Genomic DNA, 21,094 nt, shown 5'->3' with positions numbered 1-21,094 from the left:
TAAGGAACTAATTCAGAAAGTTCCTTGGGAAATAGCACTTAGAAACAAAGGGGTCCAGGAAGGTTGGACCTGCTTCAAGAAAGAACTCCTGAAGGCACAGGAGCAGGCAGTGCCACTGAGCCGGAAGATGAGCCGACGAGGGAGGCAGCCAGGCTGGATGGGCAGGGAGCTGCTGAAGGAATTAAAGATTAAAAAGAGAGTGTATCACCTTTGGAAAAGAGGGGAGGTGTCCCAGGAGAAGTTCAAGGAGGTTGCTAGGTCTTGTAGAGGAAAAATTAGAGAGGCAAAAGCCCACTTGGAGCTCAGGCTGGCCACGGCTGCCAAGGAAAATAAAAAGTGTTTCTTTAAATATATGAATGGCAAGAGAAGGGCCAAGGACAACCTCCAGTCCTTACTAGATAGAGAGGGGAACATAGTGACAAAGGATGAGGAAAAGGCAGAGGTGCTTAACACCTTCTTTGCCTCAATCTTCACTAGTGGGACAGGTTGTCTCCAGGACAGCTGGACTCCTGAAGTAGTGGATGGAGTCAGGGACCAGTACAGTCCCCCTCTAATCCATGAGGAAGCAGTAAGGGATCTGCTAAGTCACTTGGATCCTCACAAGTCCGTGGGACCGGATGGGATCCACCCTAGGGTGCTGAGAGAGCTGGCAGATGAGCTGGCCAAGCCACTCTCCATCATTTATCAGCAGTCCTGGCTCACTGGAGAGGTCCCTGAAGACTGGAAGCTGGCCAATGTGATTCCCATACACAAGAAGGGTCGTAAGGAGGAGCCAGAAAACTACAGACCTGTGAGCCTGACCTCAGTGCCAGGCAAGGTCATGGAATAGGTCATCTTGGGTGCCATCACAAAGCACCTACAGGATAGCCAAGGGATCAGGCCCAGCCAGCATGGGTTTAGGAAGGGCAGGTCCTGCCTCACCAACCTGATCTCCTTTTATGATCAGGTTACCCGCCTGGTGAATGTGGGGCAGGCTGTGGATGTAGTCTACTTGGACTTCAGCAAAGCCTTTGACACTGTCTGCCACAAGAAGCTCCTAGCCAAGCTGGCAGCTCATGGTTTGGACAGATTCACTCTGTGCTGGATCAAGAACTGGCTGGATGGCAGAGCTCAGAGAGTGGTGGTGAATGGTGCCACATCCAGTTGGCAGCCAGTCACTAGTGGTGTTCCCCAAGGATCAGTGCTGGGCCCAGTCCTGTTCAATATCTTTATTGATGATCTGGACGAGGGCATTGAGTCCAGCATCAGTAAGTTTGCAGATGACACCAAGCTAGGAGCAGGTGTTGATCTGTTGGAAGGTAGGAGAGCCCTGCAGAGGGACCTGGACAGGCTGGATGGGTGGGCAGAGGCCAATGGGATGAGATTTAACAAGGCCAAGTGCAGGGTTCTGCACTTCGGCCACAATAACCCCAAGCAGTGCTACAGGCTGGGGACTGAGTGGCTGGAGAGCAGCCAGGAGGAAAGGGACCTGGGGGTACTGATAGATAGTAAGCTGAAGATGAGCCAGCAGTGTGCCCAGGTGGCCAAGAGAGCCAATGGCATCCTGGCCTGCATCAGGAACAGTGTGGCCAGTAGGACCTGGGAGGTTATTCTTCCCCTGTACTCAGCACTGGTCAGGCCACACCTTGAGTACTGTGTCCAGTTCTGGGCCCCTCAATTCAAGAGAGATGTTGAGGTGCTGGAACATGTCCAGAGAAGGGCAACAAAGCTGGTGAGGGGCCTGGAACACAAATCCTATGAGGAGAGGTTGAGGGAGCTGGGCCTGTTTAGCCTGGAGAAGAGGAGGCTCAGGGGTGATCTTATTACTGTCTACAACTACCTGAAGGGGCATTGTAGCCAGGTGGGGGTTGGCCTCTTCTCCCAGGCAACCAGCAATAGAACAAGGGGACACAGTCTCAAATTGTGCCGGGGTAGGTCTAGGCTGGATGTTAGGAAGAAGTTCTTCACAGAGAGAGTGATTTCCCATTGGAATGGGCTGCCCAGGGAGGTGGTGGAGGCACCGTCCCTGGGGGTGTTCAAGAAAAGACTGGATGAGGCACTCAGTGCCATGGTCTAGTTGACTGCCTAGGGCTGGGTGATAGGTTGGACTGGATGATCTTGGAGGTCTCTTCCAACCTGGTTGATTCTATGATTCTATGATTCTATGATTCTAGGTGAACTGTTCTTAGCTTGGTGGGCCCATGATTCATCTGGACATCAAGGTAGAGATGCAACATACCGATGGGCACGTGATAGGTAAATTGACTTATCCATGGATGCTGTCGCCGAAGTCATCCATGACTGTGGCATTTGTGCTGGTATTACGCAGGCTAAGCGAATCAAGCCCTTATGGTATGGTGAGAGATGGTCACATCACAAGTATGGTGAAGCCTGGCAGATTGACTACATCACTTTACCTCGATCTCGTTCTGGGAAGCAGTATGTACTAACGGTGGTAGAGGCCAGCACTGGATGGCTGGAAACCTATCCAGTTCCACATGCTACTGCACGTAACACCATTCTTGTCTTGGGGAGACATGGAACTCCAGAGAGAATCGAGTCAGACAATGGCACTCATTTCAAGAACAATCTTGTGAAAAACTGGGCCAAAGAGCACGGTATTGAGTGGATCTACCACATACCCTACTATGCACCAGCTTCAGGGAAGATTGAATGCTACAACGATTTGCTGAAAACCACGCTAAAGGCCATGGGAGCCTTTGAAATTCTGTGACAACAGAAGCAATATGGTTGGTAAATAGTACAGGTTCAGTAAACAGAGCAGGACCTGCACAATCAGATTTGGTCCAAACAGTGGATGGTGATAAAGTTCCTGTTGTACACAAAAAGAATCTGTTATCGAAAACTGTTTGCGTATTTTCTCCTCTGGGTGAAGGGAAACCTGTCCGAGGGGTGGTTTCTGCTGAAGGTCCTGGTCATACCTACTGGGTAATGCAGGAGAATGGTGAAACCCAGTGTATTCCACAGAGAAATCTAACTTTAGCTGAAAGAGTTTAAATTCAGAGTGTATAATACAGGCTGTTCAGAGTTTTCTGTTCTAGGTGCTATCGGTGTCCAATAAGACACAATCTGTGAGAGAATCTACAGTACATGAGCACGAACCCAATGTCACCTGGGAGTCCCTGTTCTCGTCTCATCTGTTAGAAGACAAACTGTTTGCTGTTTTCTGAGCTTTTGAATCACTTACATCTGAGATAGCTGGAATGAAGTGTGAACTGAACTTGTTATATTCATCAGTGTAAATATTGTTTTAGATTAGATCAAATAGTTCTCAGCAATGCTCTGAGGGGTGGATTGTGCTAGTTTGAAGCTAGCTGGAATATTTTGGTGAGAATAATTAGATTACAGGCTGTGAGAAGAAAACAATGGTGATGTCTACTTCATTCATAGGCTTGCTGAAATTTATAAGAACAAGAATGTAAATATCGATAACACAGTTGTATCCCTCTCTCTCTCTCTAACCTAACCTACCATCTGTGTGACTAATCAACCTGCTTTCTAAACCCCCTGGCCGACCATTCAATCTTCCTTGGGCACAAGGTAATGTATGGGGCAAGGTAGAGAGGGGTGGGAAAAGGTGGAAGGGTGGTTGTGTGACCCTCCTTGGGGACTCAGGTTTCTGGGAGGGGAATTGTGTTTCTGTATTACCTTTTAGCATGTATATTAATGTATATAACTGTATATGTTGCAAATATCTGCTTGTATATTGTGCTGAGCTGTAAATATAAGCTTCATTCAGTTTCCAGAGTCGTTGAGTCTAGTCTGGGGGATTTCCAAAGTGTGGGGGGGCAAGTAACACCCAAACTATCACACAGTATCAGAAGCCTTGCTGAAGTCAAGGTAGATGACATTCACAGCTCTTCCTTCGTCTACCCATTTGGTCATGGTATCATAGAAGGCTATCAGATTAGTCAAGCAAGATCTTCCCTTGGTAAATTCATGTTGGCTACTCCTGATAACCCGCTTTTGTTCCATGTGGTTAGAGATGACCTCCAGAATGAACTGCTCCATCACCTTTCCAGGGATGGAGGTGTCCTGCTAGGGCATAAATTCTGGAAGGCTGGTTTAACCCTTGCTCTCCTCCTCCTGTTACAGGTCTGGGAGTAGATGAGCAAACAATGGAGGGTTTGGCCCCAGCAAAGCCTTGAGGGCTAGGGGCTCAGCACCATGCCAGGTGTATTGTGCTGCCCCTCAAGGTGCCTTCATGGTCACATGAGGCATGAAGCTTTGAATTCATTGGCCAGAACAATGATGCTAGTGCCTTTCTGCCTTTCTGCAGTATGCCTTTCTGCACTGATCCTCCACAGGGAGTAGCACCGCATTCACGTCTCTTTAACTGGGAATCGCCACAGCCACATGTATGCAGCTTGCACTGGCAGCTCAGCAGCAGCAACTCAGGTTTTCTCTCCTTCCCTCTGCCTGGAATATTTTGTATTTTACCCTGGGATCATTATCACGAGTTTTGGAAGTATCTTTGTGCAGGAGACTTACTCAGGGACCAAAGCATCGTGAGTACATATGCTGGAGTTAATGGTAAGGCTCCATAAGCATAGTTAGAATTTTCCTGGGTTTGTGTTCCTATTTTTCCAAGTTCTGATTGTTTAAACTGTTCCATTCCATGTTTATATATACCCTTTGTGCAACTACTTCCTGTCAACTGAAAATCAAAACAATCTCAGGGAATTTTCCCAAATTTTTTAATATTAATAATAAATATTCATATTCATATCAAAATTAATAGTCATAATATATTATTAATTTCCACAACAGGAGGTGAGGGCTGACTGGTCTGTAGTTGCCTGGGTCTTCCTTCTTGCCTGTTTTGAAGATTGGAAGTACAGCACTTCTGAGATGAACGAGAATTTTTTCCCTTAAAGTGTTAGTTTATTGGGCTGCAAGAGTTGTGGATGTTCAGCCTAGAGAAAAGAAGGCTCAGGGGAGACCCTATAGCAGTCTTCCAGTACCTGAAGGGGGTCTACAAGAAAGCTGGGAAAGAACTTTTTACAAGGGCTTCTAGTGATAGGACAAGAGGGAATGGATTTAAACTTGAGGGCAGATTTAGACTGGATATTAGGAAGAAATTCTTTACAGTAAGAGTGATGAGACACTGGAAGAGATTGCTCAGGGAGGTCCTGGAACACATGACCTACATGGAACATCTGAGGAAGCTAGGGTTGTTCAATCTAGAGAAGAGGAGGCTGAGAGGAGACCATATTACTCTCTACAACTACCTGAAGGGCGGTTGGAGAAAGGAGGGGGCAGCCTCTTCTCCTTGGTGGCAAGCAACAGGACTAGAGGAAATGGTTACAAGATGCACCTGGGGAGATTTAGGCTGGATATTAGGAAATACTTCACTGAAGAGTTATCAAACATTGAAATGGTCTGCCCAGGGCAGTGGTGGATTCACCGTCCCTGGGGGTGTTCAAGTGGTGTGTGGACCTGGCACTTAGGGACATTGTTTAGTGTTGACCCTTCGGTGCTGGATCAAGGGTTGGACTGGATAATCTTTGAGGTCTCTTCCAACTAGATATATTCTGTGATTCTGTGGTGGATGCCCCCTCCCTGGAGGTGTTCAGGGCCAGGTTGGATCAGGCCTTGAGCAATCTGGTCTAGTGGAAGGTGTCCCTGTCCATGGTGGGGGGTTTGGAACTAGATGACCTTTAAGGGCCCTTCCAACCCAAACCATTCTATGAATCTATGGTATGGAAAATCCCTTTGGTCAGTTAAACTGTAGGTGCACAGAAGTTGAGAGGGGACACAGCCAGGACACCTTATCCTATCTGTTGGGGGGAGGAGGGCAGCATGAGAAAGAGAGAAGGTGTTGACATTATGTAAGCACTGTTCAGCAATAACTAAAATATGTGTGTTATCAACACTGTTTCCAACACGAATGCAAAACATAGCATCATGCAAGCTACTATGAATAAATTTAACACTGTCCCAGCCAAAATCAGTACTTCATATACTTAGTCTGTACAACTTAAATTTATGTATATCCTTTCAGTTCTACAATTTCTATAATGAAAGAAAAATAACTTAAACCCCCCACACACACACACAAACAGTAACAGCTTCATAAAGCCATTAGTAAATAAGAATATCTGTAAAACAAGGACACTTTTTTCACTCACTTAAAACCAACAAACAACTTCCCCCCAAATTCAGTAACATCTCACCTGCATCAGCTCTGGACCGCTGACCTGGTGATTTTCCAAATGGGGTCTTCATTCATCTGTGTTTAAGTGAGCAGCAAAGCTGCTAGACTAGGGTGAAAATCCACTTCTTTCCCAATCCCAAAATATCTTCTTATTCTCTTAATACAACAGCTACTTATTGATCCACCATCGAATCACCAATCTGTTCTTCCTCAAATATATGAGAAGCACTTTCAACTATACCAATCTGAAAACCAAAACAGAAAGAACATTCTGGTTTGAAACCTGGTTAAAATAAATAATGAAGTGAAACAAACCATTTTTTTTTCATGCATGTCATGGTTCAAGTCCAGATGGCATCTAAGCTCCATGTAGCTGCTCACAAATCTGTCCCCCACCCCCTCCCCAGTGGGGTGGGAAGGAGAATCAGGTGAGAAAGACAAAGCCCTGGGGTTTGCAATAAGGAGAATTTAAATGAACAGCACAAAGAGACAACATCAATCAGGAAAACAATAATACTAATGAAATAGTATATGAAGTGAGTAATACAAAACACAGCCCTGACCACAATGGTCTGGCCCAGCCACTTGACAGCTTCTCCACTGGTGCTACCATCACCATATCACAGTCAAGTGCACTTACACTGGCCCCACCCAGCCCTTTCCTTATACAACAGGCATGATGTCAGCATAGTATCAAATACATCATTGGCTGGTTCAGCTGACAGTCTTGGCTGTGGCCCCCTTCCAGCTTTTCATGAAGGAAAAAAATCCCCCAAACCCAAAAACTTTAACGTAGTCGAATCCTGGACATTATTCACCCCTTATTCTATACTATCTATGTCACGCCCAGCAAGGTTATTTAACAGTTAACATCATAGAGTTTAATTCACTGGCTGTTCAAACCCAAAATGATATCATCTTGCAGTACACATTGGGCTTCTCCATCTTCCCACATCACCCATTACATGCATCCAGGTCCTTGAGCAAAAGTAATTCCATTAATAGGTTTGCTTTTGTCTGAAGCAGGACTAACCCAGGCCATCTTCCCTAATATATTCTTCATGGTCACTACAGGGACTTTATCACCTTTTACAGTATGTAGGAGTTTGAATTGGGCAGGGCCAGCTCGATCCTTTGGTATTAAGTAGCCCGGTGGCTTGTGCTAAATGTGTGTCTCAGTTTTAGAGGTCACTCCTCCCATTGCTGTCAGGGTGATTTTTAACAGACCACTGTAATGTTTGATTTTCTTAGCAGCTGTTATGTAATAGGGGATATAATATACCCACTCAATGCCGTGATCCTTGGCCCAGGTGTCTATGAGGATGTTTTGAAAATGAATCCCTTTATCTGACTCAATTCTTTCTGGGGTGCCATGTTGCCATAGGACTTGCTTTTCAAAATCCAGGATGCTGTTTCAGGTGGTGGCACGGAGCACTGTATATGTTTCCAGCCCTCCAGTCCTTCCATCATTGTGAGCACATGGTATTTGCCATAGTGGGTTTGCAGGAGTGTGATGTAATCAATCTGCCAGGCTTCTCCATATTTATATTTATATTTCAGCCATTACCCACCATGCCACAGAGCCTTTACCCACTTGGCTTGCCTGACTGCAGCGCATTTCATGTTCATGGATAAACTGTGTGATAGTGTCCATGATTAAATCCACCCTTTGACCTTGAGTCCATCTATGTTGCATCCTTTCCTTGATGACCAGAGGTGCCATGGGACCACCAAGATATAAATGATTTGCCCTTATGTTGTCGAATCCACCTGAGTCGCTAGAATCATAGCGTCCTGATCCGCCTGTTCATTGTTTTGATGTTTTTGAGTGGCTCAACTCTTGGGTACATGGGCATCCATATGATGTACCTTCACCGCCAGATTCTCTATCTGAGCAGCAATATTTTGCCTTTCATTATCTGGCAGCTTATTATATGGTGGGGCCTCTTCCACTTGTGTTACTACCTCCTTAGAATCATAGAATCAACCAGGTTGGAAGAGACCTCCAAGATCATCCAGTCCAACCTATCACCCAGCCCTATCCAGTCAACTAGACCATGGCACTAAGTGCCTCATCCAGTCTTTTCTTGAATACCTCCAGGGACAGTGACTCCATGACCTCCCCAGGCAGCCCATTCCAATAGGAAATCACTCTCTCTGTGAAGAACTTCCTCCTAACATTCAGCCTATACTTCCCCCGGCACAACTTGAGACTGTGTCCCCTTGTTCTATTGCTGGTTGCCTGGGAGAAGAGACCAACCCCACCTGGCTACAGCCTCCCTTCAGGTAGTTGTAGACAGCAATGAGGTCACCCCTGAGCCTCCTCTTCTCCAGGCTAAACAACCCCAGCTCCCTCAGCTTCTCCTCATAGGATTTGTGTTCCAGGCCCTTCACCAGCTTTGTCGCCCTTCTCTGGACACATTCCAGCACCTCAACATCTCTCTTGAATTGAGGAGCCCAGAACTGGACACAATACTCAGGGTGTGGTCTGACCAAGTGTTGAGTACAGGGGAAGAATAACCTCCCACATCCTACTGGCCACACTGTTCCTGATACAGGCCAGGATGCCATTGGCTCTCTTGGCCACCTGGGCACACTGCTGGCTCATCTTCAGCCTACTATCTACCAGTACCCCCAGGTCCCTTTCTTCCTTATCTAGTGACATCCCAAAATCATTGCCATCTGGCCACTTTGTGATGACTTCCAATATTCCTGAATGGCTATGTCTCCCTATTGGAGCCTGTTGGGTTATCAGTGCAACCCAATTACTCCACTTGGCATTATTTGCACGATGGGTAGAGCAGATCCTTCCTTTGATCATCCAGTTGAGGTGCCAGGAAGAGCTGTATGTACCAAGCAATTCCAAGGAAGCTCGAAGTCCTTCATATACTGCCAGTACCTCTTTTTCAATGAGTGCAGTTGGCTTGAGACCCTTTTTATCCCAGACTGCAAAATGTTAGGGGTTGACCCCAGGTCTCCCTGGGTGCTAACTACCAGAGGCTCCAGGTAAGACGATTCTTCCCAGCTGCAGTGTAGAGTACATGTTGACCATCTTGTCCTGCCCAGACTGGCCTGAGTGCTACTGCATGTGCAATCTCCTGTTTAATTTGTTCAAAGACCTGCCACTGCTCAGGGCCCCACTGAAAATTATTCTCCTTCCAGGTCCATTGGTAGAGAGGGCTCACAATCAGATTGTAGTCTGATGCATCACCCACAACATCCAAGAAAGTCTTGGTTTCCTTCTTGTTGGTGGATGGAGACATAGCTTCTATCTTGACTTCATTTTATAATGAAACCAGCCTTCAGAAGAATTTGGATTATTTTCATTCACTTCTCAAAAACTTCATCTGCTGTGTTAGAATCATAGAATCATAGAATCAACCAGGTTGGAAGAGAACTCCAAGATCATCCAGTCCAACCTATCACCCAGCCCTATCCAGTCAACCAGACCATGGCACTAAGTGCCTTATCCAGTCTTTTCTTGAATACCTCCAGGGACGGTGCCTCCACCACCTCCCTGGGCAGCCCATTCCAATGGGAAATCACTCTCTCTGTGAAGAACTTCCTCCTAACATCCAGCCTAGACCTACCCCGGCACAACTTGAAACTATGTCTCCTTGTTCTATTGCTGGTTGCCTGGGAGAAGAGGCCACCCCCCACCTGGCTACAATGCCCCTTCAGGTAGTTGTAGACGGTAATAAGATCACCCCTGAGCCTCCTCTTCTCCAGGCTAAACAACCCCAGCTCCCTCAGCCTCTCCTCATAAGGTTTGTGTTCCAGGCCTTTCACCAGCGTTGTTGCCCTTCTCTGGACATGCTCCAGCACCTCAACATCTTTCTTGAATTGAGGAGCCCAGAACTGGACACAGTTGCTCCATACGATGATGTTATCAATGTATTGCAGGTGTTCAGAGCTCCACCCTGTTTCAGTGCAGTCTGGATTGGTCCATGGCAAACGGTGGGTCAGTGTTTCCACCCTTGAGGCAGTCGATGCCAGGTATACTGGCAACACTCTATGCTGGGTTAGGAACTGGCTGGTGGGCCGGACCCAGACAGTGGTGGTGAATGGTGCCACATCCAGCTGGCGGACAGTCACTAGTGATGTCCCTCAGGGATCTGTGCTGGGCCCCATCCTCTTTAACATCTTCATAGATGATCTGGATGAGGGCATGGAGTCAGTCATCAGCAAGTTTGCAGGTGACACTAAGCTGGGAGCAGATGTGGCTGGGTTGGAGGGCAGAAGGGCTCTGCAGCGGGACCTTGACCGCCTGGACAGATGGGCAGAGTCCAATGGGATGGCATTCAATAGCTCGAAGTGCCGGGTGCTGCACTTTGGCCACAACAACCCCATGCAGAGATACAGGCTGGGGTCGGAGTGGCTAGAGAGCAGCCAAACAGAGAGGGATCTGGGGGTGCTGATTGATACCCGCCTGAACATGAGCCAGCAGTGTGCCCAGGTGGCCAAGAGAGCAAATGGCATCCTGGCCTGCATCAGGAATGGTGTGGTCAGCAGGAGCAGGGAGGTCATTCTGCCCCTGTACTCTGCACTGGTTAGACCACACCTTGAGTACTGTGTTCAGTTCTGGGCCCCCCAGTTTAGGAGGGACATCGAGATGCTTGAGCGTGTCCAGAGAAGGGCGACGAGGCTGGTGAGAGACCTCGAGCACAAGCCCTACGAGGAGAGGCTGAGGGAGCTGGGATTGTTTAGCCTGGAGAAGAGGAGGCTCAGGGGTGACCTTATTGCTGTCTACAACTACCTGAGGGGTGGTTGTGGCCAGGAGGAGGTTGCTCTCTTCTCTCAGGTGGCCAGTGCCAGAACGAGAGGACACAGTCTCAAGCTGTGCCAGGGGAGATTTAGGCTCGAGGTGAGGAGAAAGTTCTTCACTGAGAGAGTCATTGGACACTGGAATGGGCTGCCCGGGGGAGGTGGTGGAGTCGCCGTCCCTGGGGCTATTCAAGGCAGGATTGGACGTGGCACTTGGTGCCATGGTCTAGCCTTGAGCTCTGTGGTAAAGGGTTGGACTTGATGATCTCTGAGGTCTCTTCCAACCCTGATAATACTGTGATACTGTGATACTGAACATCCCTTCAAGTGAAAGCAAACTGTGGCCTGCATATGGGAATGAAGAATGTGATGTCATTTGTTGTGTACGACTTGGCTGTCTGACCCTACCTGAAAGGAAGCTGTAGAGAGGTAGATACTGGTCTCTTCTCACAAGTAACTAATGATAGGAGAACGAATGGCCTCAAGCTATGTCATGGGAGGTTTTGACTGGACATCAGGAAAACTTTTTTTCACTGAAAGGGTTGTCAGGCATTGGAACGGGCTGTCCAGGGAGGTGATTGAATCGCCATCCCTGGAGATGTTTAAAAGCCATATGGATCTGGTGCTTTGGGACATGGTGTAGTTACAGATTTGGTGGAATGGGCAAAGTGACTGGACTTGATACTCTCAGAGGTCCTTTCTGGCCTGAATGATTCTAAGATTCTATGAATCTATGAATCTATAAACCAGGCACCTTATTTCAGTGGTCATGGTGGTGAGTTGATGGTTGGACTTGATCTTGAAGATCTCTTCCAACCCAAACAATTTTATAATTCTATGATTCTATGAATCCTGCTGGTACTGAAGAACCAGCATGTCTGGCACAGCAGCACTCACCACTGGTGTAACCTTGTTCAGACCATGGCAGTCTACTGTCAGTCTTTACTTTTCCAAAAGTTCCTTGCTCATCCATGCACATCTATTGCCTCCCTTGTTTGATTTCTTATTCATGGGGATGCACTGAGCTTGAGCTTGGAAGAAGTGGTTCTTGAATTTTAACCAGCTATCTGTAGTTCCCCTATCTTATTGTGGTGGTTTGGGAGTTGTTGTTCCCCCCCCTCCAATTCATCAGACTAACTCAGCTGACTGGAAGTTAAGGATGAAGCTGTATTTTACAGCATGGCAAAATTTTACAAGCATATATACACAATATACACAGATATTTACAACTATATACAAGTTAAAATAATACAGAAATTCAAAATCCCTCCCAAACAGCAGAACTGCTCAGGAGGGCTCTGAACTAACTCCCCTCCTTCTTCCCACCCCCTCCCTTATCTCAGAAGGTTTACGTGCAGGAGTGAGATGCAGAAAAAAGCTGACAAGAGGTTAGAAAGAGAATAATTAGATTGGGTTACACAGATTCAAGCAAAGACAGCTAATATGGCAAGCAGCAGCCAGATGCTGACTGACTTTGTTATTGTTTCTTGGGTTTATAACCCTAAGCAAAACCAATAGGTGATATAGACATCACTATTATTTTATTTTCATAGTCTATGATCTAATTTCTCTCATTAAAATGTTCCAATTAGCCTCAAACCAGCTTGCTTATACATCTCTAACCCATGATATTTCTTCAAGTAGATCTCAGAAGAGGTCAAAGTTGGCTCTCCTGAAGGCCATGGTTGCAATCCTGCTTATTGCCTTGCTACTTCCTTGCATGACCCTGAATTTCACCATCTCATGGTCACTGCATCCAAGGCTGCCTCCAACCTTCACATCCCCAACCAGAACTTCTTTGTTTGTCAGCACAAGGTCCAGCAGCACATGGTCCAGCAGCACACAATCATATAAGCAAATGGATCAACATTGTAAACATGCCCTATTTAGCTAACAAAGAAAATGTGTATGACAAAGTTTGCTTGAATTTCTCATTGTCTCAAACTTTCAAGCCCCATGTTTGGCACCAAAAAGGACTGTCATGGTTAAGGTCCAGCCAGTAGCCAAGCCCCACACAGCTGCTCACACAACTGCTACCCACCATCACCCTGCAGTAGCATAGGAAGGATAATTGGGAGAAAAAAGACAAAGTCCCGTGAGTCAAGATAAGGAGAATTTCATAGGACAACATACAGAGATAACAACAACTAGGAAAAACACTAATACTAATAAAATAGTATATGAAGTGATACAAAGCACAGTACTGACTGCGATGACTTGACCCATCCTATCTGCATGACTCCTGCCCTGCCACCGCCCTCACCAAGTCACAGTCACGTGCTCATAGCATTTGTGCTAACCCTGCACAACTCTTCCCTTATATAGTGGGTATAACATCAGTATGGAATCAAATATCCCATTGGCTGATTCAGATGGCTATCTTGGCTGTGGCCCCTCACAGCTTCTTGTGAAATAAATTAAAAAAAAATCAAATCAAATAAAAAAATAAATCCTATCATAGCCAAACCCAAGACAATGTTCAATGAGATGTCTCTTCACATTTTGTTATTCTGGACAAATTCAGTAGAGTGGGTAGGCAAGAACAGCAGTACTTTTCATCATATACTCAATGCAAGTTCTTTATCAGAAACATCCACAAATAGATAAACATAGAAAAATGTCACTGAAAAAAAACAAACTTTGCTTAGTATAGGGAAGGATGTCTACTACTTTAAAAAAATCTGCATGAAAGCAGAAGAAAGTGCAATATCATAACCAGAGATAAAGCACAAAACAATTATTTCCATTTGTTAGAAAACAAACCAAAATGCTTCTCAGCCACATATCAGAATTATTTCTCTACGGATATGTAAAAAAAATATCTAACATTTAAAAGGTAAAAAATGCACATACTCTGTTGGACCACTCAACCTACCAGTTTGTTAGAGTTATTAGTTTATAGAAAATCTGCAAAAGTAATTGTTGATTTGCTATACCTAAATTCAGATACCTGAAACATTTAGTAATCACATTCCTCTAGACTAGGGAAGGTACGAGAGGACAATGCTTTAAAGATTTAAATTACAGACACTTGTTATTATCTAAAATGTTGAAGAACTGCAGATCTACCATTTTAGACTAATGTTTCTTGACAGCAAACATTTCTTCTAATTAACTCATTCATTTCAATGCTATACACGGCTAAAACATCAGGTTAGGTCAGATCATCCTTTTAGCCTGGTTTCCTTAAGAAGTATGATTGCTGTAATGATGTTCTCTGTAATTTGTGAGTCATTGGTCTCCTCCCTTTCACGTTTTTCTTCCCAACAGCAGCTTTGGAACCTGCTGTTAATTTTGACAAAAGGGAAAAGAAAACCAGAAGAATGCTCCTAACCAGTGATCCAGCTGTGGGAAAAGGTGTACCTTATGTTCATGCCTTACTGAACAACTGAATATACAAGGATATGCCTTGAGGTATAGTAAAAGTGCTATGTTGAAACTTACATTTATATCTACTAATACTTTGCCAGTTCTTCCATGAATCACATCTACTAACTCCTAAGAATCAATATAGAGGAATATTCACAGAATTATCCAGGTTGGAAGGGACCTCAAGGATCATCTAGTTATAACGCCCCTGCCAGGGGCAGGGACACCCTCCACTAGATCAAGTTTCCCAGAGCCATATCTAGACTGGCCTTAAAAAAATCCAGGGATGGGGGCTTCCACCACCTCCCTGGGCAACCTGTTCCAGTGTCTCACCACTCTTATGGTGAAGAACATCTTCCAAAAGTTTAATCTAAATCTACTCTCCTCTAGCTTGGATCCCGCTCCCCCTAGTCGTATCACTACCTAACACCCTAAAAATTCCCTCACTAGCTTTCTTGTAGGTCCCCTTCAGATACTGGAAGGCCACAATAAGGTCTCCTTAGAGCCACCTTATCTCCAGACTGAACAGCCCCAACTCTCTCAGTCTGTCTCCATAGCAAAGGTGCTCCAACCTATGGAGCATGATCATCCTCGTGGCCCTTCTCTGGACACATTCCAGCACATGCAGCCGCTGAAAGGAAGAGGAAGACAGACCGCACAAGTCAGCCTGAGTGAGTTATTTGGCTTAGCTTAATTTAGTAAGAAACCGCTATTAATTAATAGCTAACGCCTTTTCCAACTTCTGACTTCCGAAATAGTCAGATTATTGATGGTATCCTTGTAGGTTAATTCTCATGCAACTGAATCTGCTTATTAAACTAAATTAATCTTTGTATATATAGTTGTGGGGGCGGGTTTTTGGGAAAATAAAAATAACTATTTTTGATAAATTCCCGACTTGGCCACATATTAATTCCTGCTCTCTGCAACAGTATGGCGCAGTGTATGCAGGGTAGTTCAATCGTAGAATTTCTACATGAAAAGGGATGCCTAATCACAGGACTTGATTTAATTTGGGCTCAGCAAAATTGTAAAAATCCAGAGAAAATCCTGGAGAAATTAGCTGAGCGCTCAGTCCCTGTGATTACTGAGTCTCAAACAGAGCATTTCTCTGTTGTTCTGGGGTCAGTCGTGACTCAGACTCTGGCTGAATTTGAAAATTATGAAAAAAGAATTCAGGCCTTGGAAAAGGATTTATTAGCAGAAAAAGCTAAGAGCCAAAATATCTGGGAAAACATGCTGGCGCAGACAAAGAGCCTGACCGCGGCACTGACTGCCCAGATGAAAGAAAGGCTTGTAATGCCTGCAGACACTACCTCTTCAGTCTCCGTATCTGAATGTGAATTGAGTGATTCACGGGAATCGGGCAGAAAAGCAGAGAATGTCCCGAGGGGCTCTGTGGGGGAAAGGAGTTCCCGGAAACCAGGCAGAAAAGACTCTGCAAGTGACTCAGAGAATTCCTCTGCACGTGCCTCTGTGTGGCAGATAGCCTCAAAGCCACGCAGAAAGCCCAGGTCCCAGCTGGACTCCCCCGTGGCTAGCAGAGAAGAGAGCTCTGGTGAGGAGGGCACCATGGTGCAGAAGCACGTGCTGCCTGTAATAAGGACTCAGTCCGTGAAGGGCAGAAAAGGCGGTGCAGGGACCACCGTTATCAAAAAGCAGTTCACAGACGCACATGTGCTAGTTTGAAGCAAGCTGGAATGTTTTGGTAAAAGAACTAGATAACGGGCAGTGAAATGAAAACAATTGATGTCAACTTCTCTCACAGTCTCGCTGAGAGCTCTGGGAAGAAGAAAGACTTTTTCTCCATTGTTTCTCACTCTTGCTTTTGCCTTAGACCGAGACACATCTCATTAACCCTGCTCCCACTAACCCTGCTCCCTAACCTCTTGGCTGCACCTCTTTTCTTCCTGAGAACTGGGGTAAGGTTGAGAGGGCCGGGGGAGGTGTTGGGGTGGTTTGAGAGCCCCTCCTGGGGACTCAGGTTTCTGGGAGGGGAGTTGTGCTTTTGTATTGTTTATCCTTTGTATATTTCTGTATATAATTGTATATAACTGTATATATTGTAAATAGCTGCTTGTAAATTCTGCTAGCTGTAAATAAATTGCTTCATCTATATTCCCAGGGTCCGTCTGAGTTAGCTGGGGTAAATTCAAAAGTGTGGGGGGGCGGGGTAACCCCCAAACCATCACAGCACAGCTCAGTGACTTACAAGTCAAATATGCGAGAGATCCTGGGGACTCAATCGCTGATTATGTGTATCGAGTGTCCCAAGCCGGTGGGGACCGGGTCCTTCTAGATTCACAGGAAGCGGCTGGAGACTGGGGGGATGATGTGTTCCTGACATGTGAACCCGAGGGGACACACAGCCTCACCGCCCGGATAGCTTACTGGGCAAGCAGCGTCCGCCCAGCCTACCGGGGGGAGCCGACGGAACTAAGGGTCACCAGCTCCTCTGAGCTCATCACTGCTCTCCGCAGACTTGCCTGTGTCCAGGCTATCTATGATAAGGGAAATTATGATTGCCCGTTTTATGCCCCTGTGGACCCGGAGAGACTGCACCCTATTATGAAGGGTTTGCCAGCAACTCTGCAAATCCAACTAATGAAGAATGTTGAGAAAATTCAACGTGTGATTGCAAAAAATGCAGAGGACGATGCTAAAGAGCATGTAATGACTTGGGCTGAACTGTTAACCGACTTAAATGCCCACAGGTTGCAGTTTGAGTTTGGGTCTCCTGAAGGAAAAGGGGCTGGGAAGACACAGTCTTGTGCTTCTCCCCCAGAAAATTCCAGGACTCTGCGCAGGCAGGTCCGGCCAGTGCAGGACTGCCCCCCCCAGGGGGATGAGTCCTGCAGGCTTCTCCCCGAGGGGAAGGGGCAGAGACCAACAGAGTGACTGGAGACCCAGAGAAAAGAACATCTGGTATAGACAAGCCCTGACTTTAGGGGTACCAAAAACTGTCTTAAAGCAGCTGGCAGACTGGCAGCTGAAGGATTTAGTGCGGTGCCTTCAGAAATCAGCTGCAAAATCCAGAGGCAGCCGCGAGAAGCCCAGGGCCAACAGCAGCGGAACACCCAGCGGTGGCTCCCGGAGCGGCTCGCCCAGAAGCGGCAGCCCCCCCGCTGGGAACTGCAGCTCGCCCCCAGACAGAAAGGTTAACCCTTTCTTGTCTCCCACACGGGAGGCAAAACACTGAATTACTGTAATAGTGGCTCGGCAGCTTTTAATGGTCAGCAGTCACGGGGAGAGCTACAGAAGCCCCCAGAATAAAGACCTGCTGCCTAGGTGAGCCACCAGTGATCACTGACCACCTGCCCAGTACAAAAGGCCAACCTGTAGGGGTAGTGGCAATGGCACGGGGTAAACCCAGAGGCTTATATGCCTGGGAAGCCCTAGATGCAAATGGAAAAGGCCACCGGATTAGTGCACGGTGGATCATCCCCAATTATTAATTGTCAAGCCTGGCCTTTATAGGCCAAGGCAGGTTTTGTCTCATTACAGGTTAAGGTCGAGGCAGAGGACCAGTTCCTGGCCACCTGACCAGCACCTGGGAAAGGCAGAGCTAGCTACACAAGAGATGGAGTCATATCACCGGGGTGGCCAGTGGATGATGGCATCAGGACCCACGGACTGTGACCTCCAGCCATGGACTCAGAGCATCTAAGGCTCTGCCATGAACTTGGTTGCTCTACCAGGAACTGAGCAATTCTTCAAACGGACTGTGTAGCTTTATTTAATACTGTTTGGGGCTATTGTTAAGCCTTGTTAATTATTGTTAAATATTGTTGGGGCGATTAATGTGTTATATATTGTTAATGTTGGAAAAGGCTAAGCTATATATATATATTAATAGGTTACTAAATTGAAGGGGGATCACCTATCACTCAAGTTCTAGACAAAGATGCTCATTACCACCGGGGTGGGATGTCCTGGAGTCCTGTACCCCTAAATGACTCTCCTGCCCGGACTTCGGGGGGAAAGGGGAAAAGCCGCCTGTTTTCCCTCCCCCCTCGCCTGCCCTGCAGCCATGAAGGGGGGGAGGACTGCCCCGTGAAGGGGGAGGACCGCCCCGTGAGTTCCCACGCTGGAGCCAGGCTGGGATTGGCCGTGCGCTTTCCCGCCTAAGGTGTGGTAACTGTGCCCTTTGTCTAGCGAAGGTTATAAATATTGGGGATCTTCCTGCCTTTGGGGTTCCCGCTTTGGAGTTTGCCTGTGCCTGGACGTATGTGTCTGCCTGAGCTCACAAACTCCCCTGTGCCTGGACTGCAGAGAGACCAAGGATTCGCTTTCCTATTGACACCTTTGTGTGCCTAACCACCCTTAACGACCCTTAACGATTCACCTGCAGCCGCTGAAAGGAAGAGGAAGACAGACCGCACGAGTCAGCCTGAGTGAGTTATTTGGCTTAGCTTAATTTAGTAAGAAACTGCTATTAATTAATAGCTAAAGCCTTTTCCAACTTCTGACTTCCGAAATAGTCAGGTTATTGATGGTCTCCTTGTAGGTTAATTCTCATGCAACTGAATCTGCTTATTAAACTAAATTAATCTTTGTATATATAGTTGTGGGCGCGGGTTTTTGGGAAAATAAAAATAACTATTTTTGATAAATTCCCGACTCGGCCACATAATGTGATACTGTGATACTGTGATATTAATTCCTGCTCTCCGCAACAAGAATCATCTCCCTTGACCTGCTGGCCACACTTCTCTTGATGCAGCATATATGGTTGGCTTCCTGGACTGCAAGTGTACACTGGTGGCTCATACTGAGCTTCTCATCCACTAGCACTGCTATGGAGGGTGGCAAAGCCCCTGAAAGGTCCCCATGCCATGAAGGTTACAGTGTCTCACATTTAAGCCAGAAGCATCGTAAAACCAAAACAATCTTCTAGTCCCTTGAGAAGTTTCCTCCCTAGAGGAGATAAAAGGTAAACATCGGCCTTGTTTTCCAACTTTCGGCCTTGGTTCTCATGCACACTGACCACCTGCTGATGGGCCGAGCTTTGGGTGGCCCTACAGGTTGTTTTGGTAAGAACTGTGCAATTATACATGTAGATTATAACTTTGTACCAATCTGTAATAATATCGTAAAAACTGTCAGAACTGGTGAACACACCTCTTTTGAACATTATGAAAATGGTGTGTCTGCCTGGATCGATGTTCGGACCGTTCGGATCACTCGGACTGTTCGGGATCGTTCAGATCGCTCGGATTGTTCAGATAGGCTGGTTCGGTTCATATGCTACCAACCTGCCTGCGGCCCGTTCCACCTTATCAGCCTGCTCTAGCGTGCTTGCCTGCTTCGGTCTCAGCCCGGCGTAAGACTGCTGACACCCGACTCCCAGAGACCGAGGGCCTGCATGGACCCGATCCTGGCCGGGGGAAAAGGGACAACGCCCTAGTGGTGAACCGAAACCCTGCTAAGCTGCTGACTGTGAGTAGACTGATGAACTCTTAAATCGAAACTGAACAACTTCAAAGACTCAAAGAACTCTTTATAGAACCATAGACTCTCTTTATTTACCATTTTCTGAAATGTTACTCTTGCCTAATCGAGAATAATTCACGTGGGTAATTCGGTTTTCGGGAAGGGGATCTTCACTTTTAGCAATAAATCACTTGGTCTCTACAAGCCAGCCTCACGCGTTTTCCCCATGAATTTCTCGTGAAACTGCGTTCCACGACAAATTGGCGTAGTCGGCAGGATTAGGCAAATACAAGGTAACGGCAGAAAAGTTCATAATGGCCGAGGGAGAAGTGCCCGCGGTAACAGAGGGTACGGAAGTGCCCGCGGTAGTGGAAGACACAGGAGTGCTGGCAGTGCTTGCGTTCCACGACAAGCACCCCTAAGTCCTTTTCTTCAGGGTTCCTCTGAAGCCAGTCACTGGCCAGACTATATTGGTGCTTGGGATTGCCCTGACCCAGTGTTGTGGTAGGCCTGATAGGCCCAAAATAGGCTTATACATGTCCTGGCTTGCCCAGACAGGTTTTTCTGCTCCACAGAACTAACTGTGGGATAGAAGACAAAAGAATCTGGAGCCACTAAGTCTAAGGACTCTGACCTGCCCAGACTTATCTTGGTCCTGTAGTAAACAAGATACACACACTTAGCTTGTGCCTGCCTTGTGCAAGGCCTATGCTTTTCCCAAATTTGGGTAAATCAAGCCTATGGCTTTACCTAATATGGTCAGGCTTGGCTAACTGCTATTCTGATTGGCTATTTTGTGTCCAAAGGGAAATCAATCTTGGCTCACATTGATAAAAGAGATACACAGGTAAACACAGTGCCATTAAATGCTGTGCCATTTTATTTGTGCCTGCTGTTGCCTGCTGCCATTGCTTACTGCCTTATTGTTTGCCTGGAAACTCCACTGTTGTGAGTTTACCAGGAACAGGCTCTAAATGCCTCCACGTGATCAGCCTGCATAGCCAGCATGACACTGGGCTGAGACTGCACATCACAAGACATCCTGTCTGCAACTGAAAGTCCTGGAGATATACAGATCCTCCAGAGGAGCCAGGAGACAAGGTCAGAGATTGTCTGCCTCCTTTCCCCAGAAGTGTGGGAAGAATCAAGTCTCAGCGGCCAACAAGACAGTATTCCCTGAAAGTGTCTGGGTACTGTCTGGGTCTGCAGCTAGCCCTGTGAGTGGGTAATAATAGATTTGTGAGTAAATGCTTAAAAGCCTCTTTGTAATTCTCCATTGCATTCTGCCATAAGCAGAAAGAACTCCTTGAGTCCATCACCTGGTGAATGTGGGGCAGGCTGTGGATGTAGTCTACTTGGACTTCAGCAAAG

The 21,094-nt window shown here is 46.6% G+C and overlaps 1 protein-coding gene across 1 annotated transcript in view; it reads right to left on the bottom strand.

Annotated features, from left to right (window-relative positions):
* Positions 1-21,094, bottom strand: part of LOC135173789 (spindlin-Z) — a 480,483-nt gene that overhangs the window by 129,271 nt on the left and 330,118 nt on the right. Inside the window, exon 2 of the mRNA XM_064140934.1 lies at positions 6,177-6,402. Coding sequence (XP_063997004.1) covers positions 6,177-6,228 — 52 coding nt within the window. The 5' untranslated portion in view covers positions 6,229-6,402. The remainder of the gene's footprint in view (positions 1-6,176; positions 6,403-21,094) is intronic.

The sequence above is a fragment of the Pogoniulus pusillus genome (assembly GCF_015220805.1).
Source record: "Pogoniulus pusillus isolate bPogPus1 chromosome W unlocalized genomic scaffold, bPogPus1.pri SUPER_W_unloc_1, whole genome shotgun sequence".
In the NCBI taxonomy this organism is placed as follows: Eukaryota; Metazoa; Chordata; class Aves; order Piciformes; family Lybiidae; genus Pogoniulus; species Pogoniulus pusillus.
This window is presented reverse-complemented; position numbering and strand designations above follow the sequence as displayed.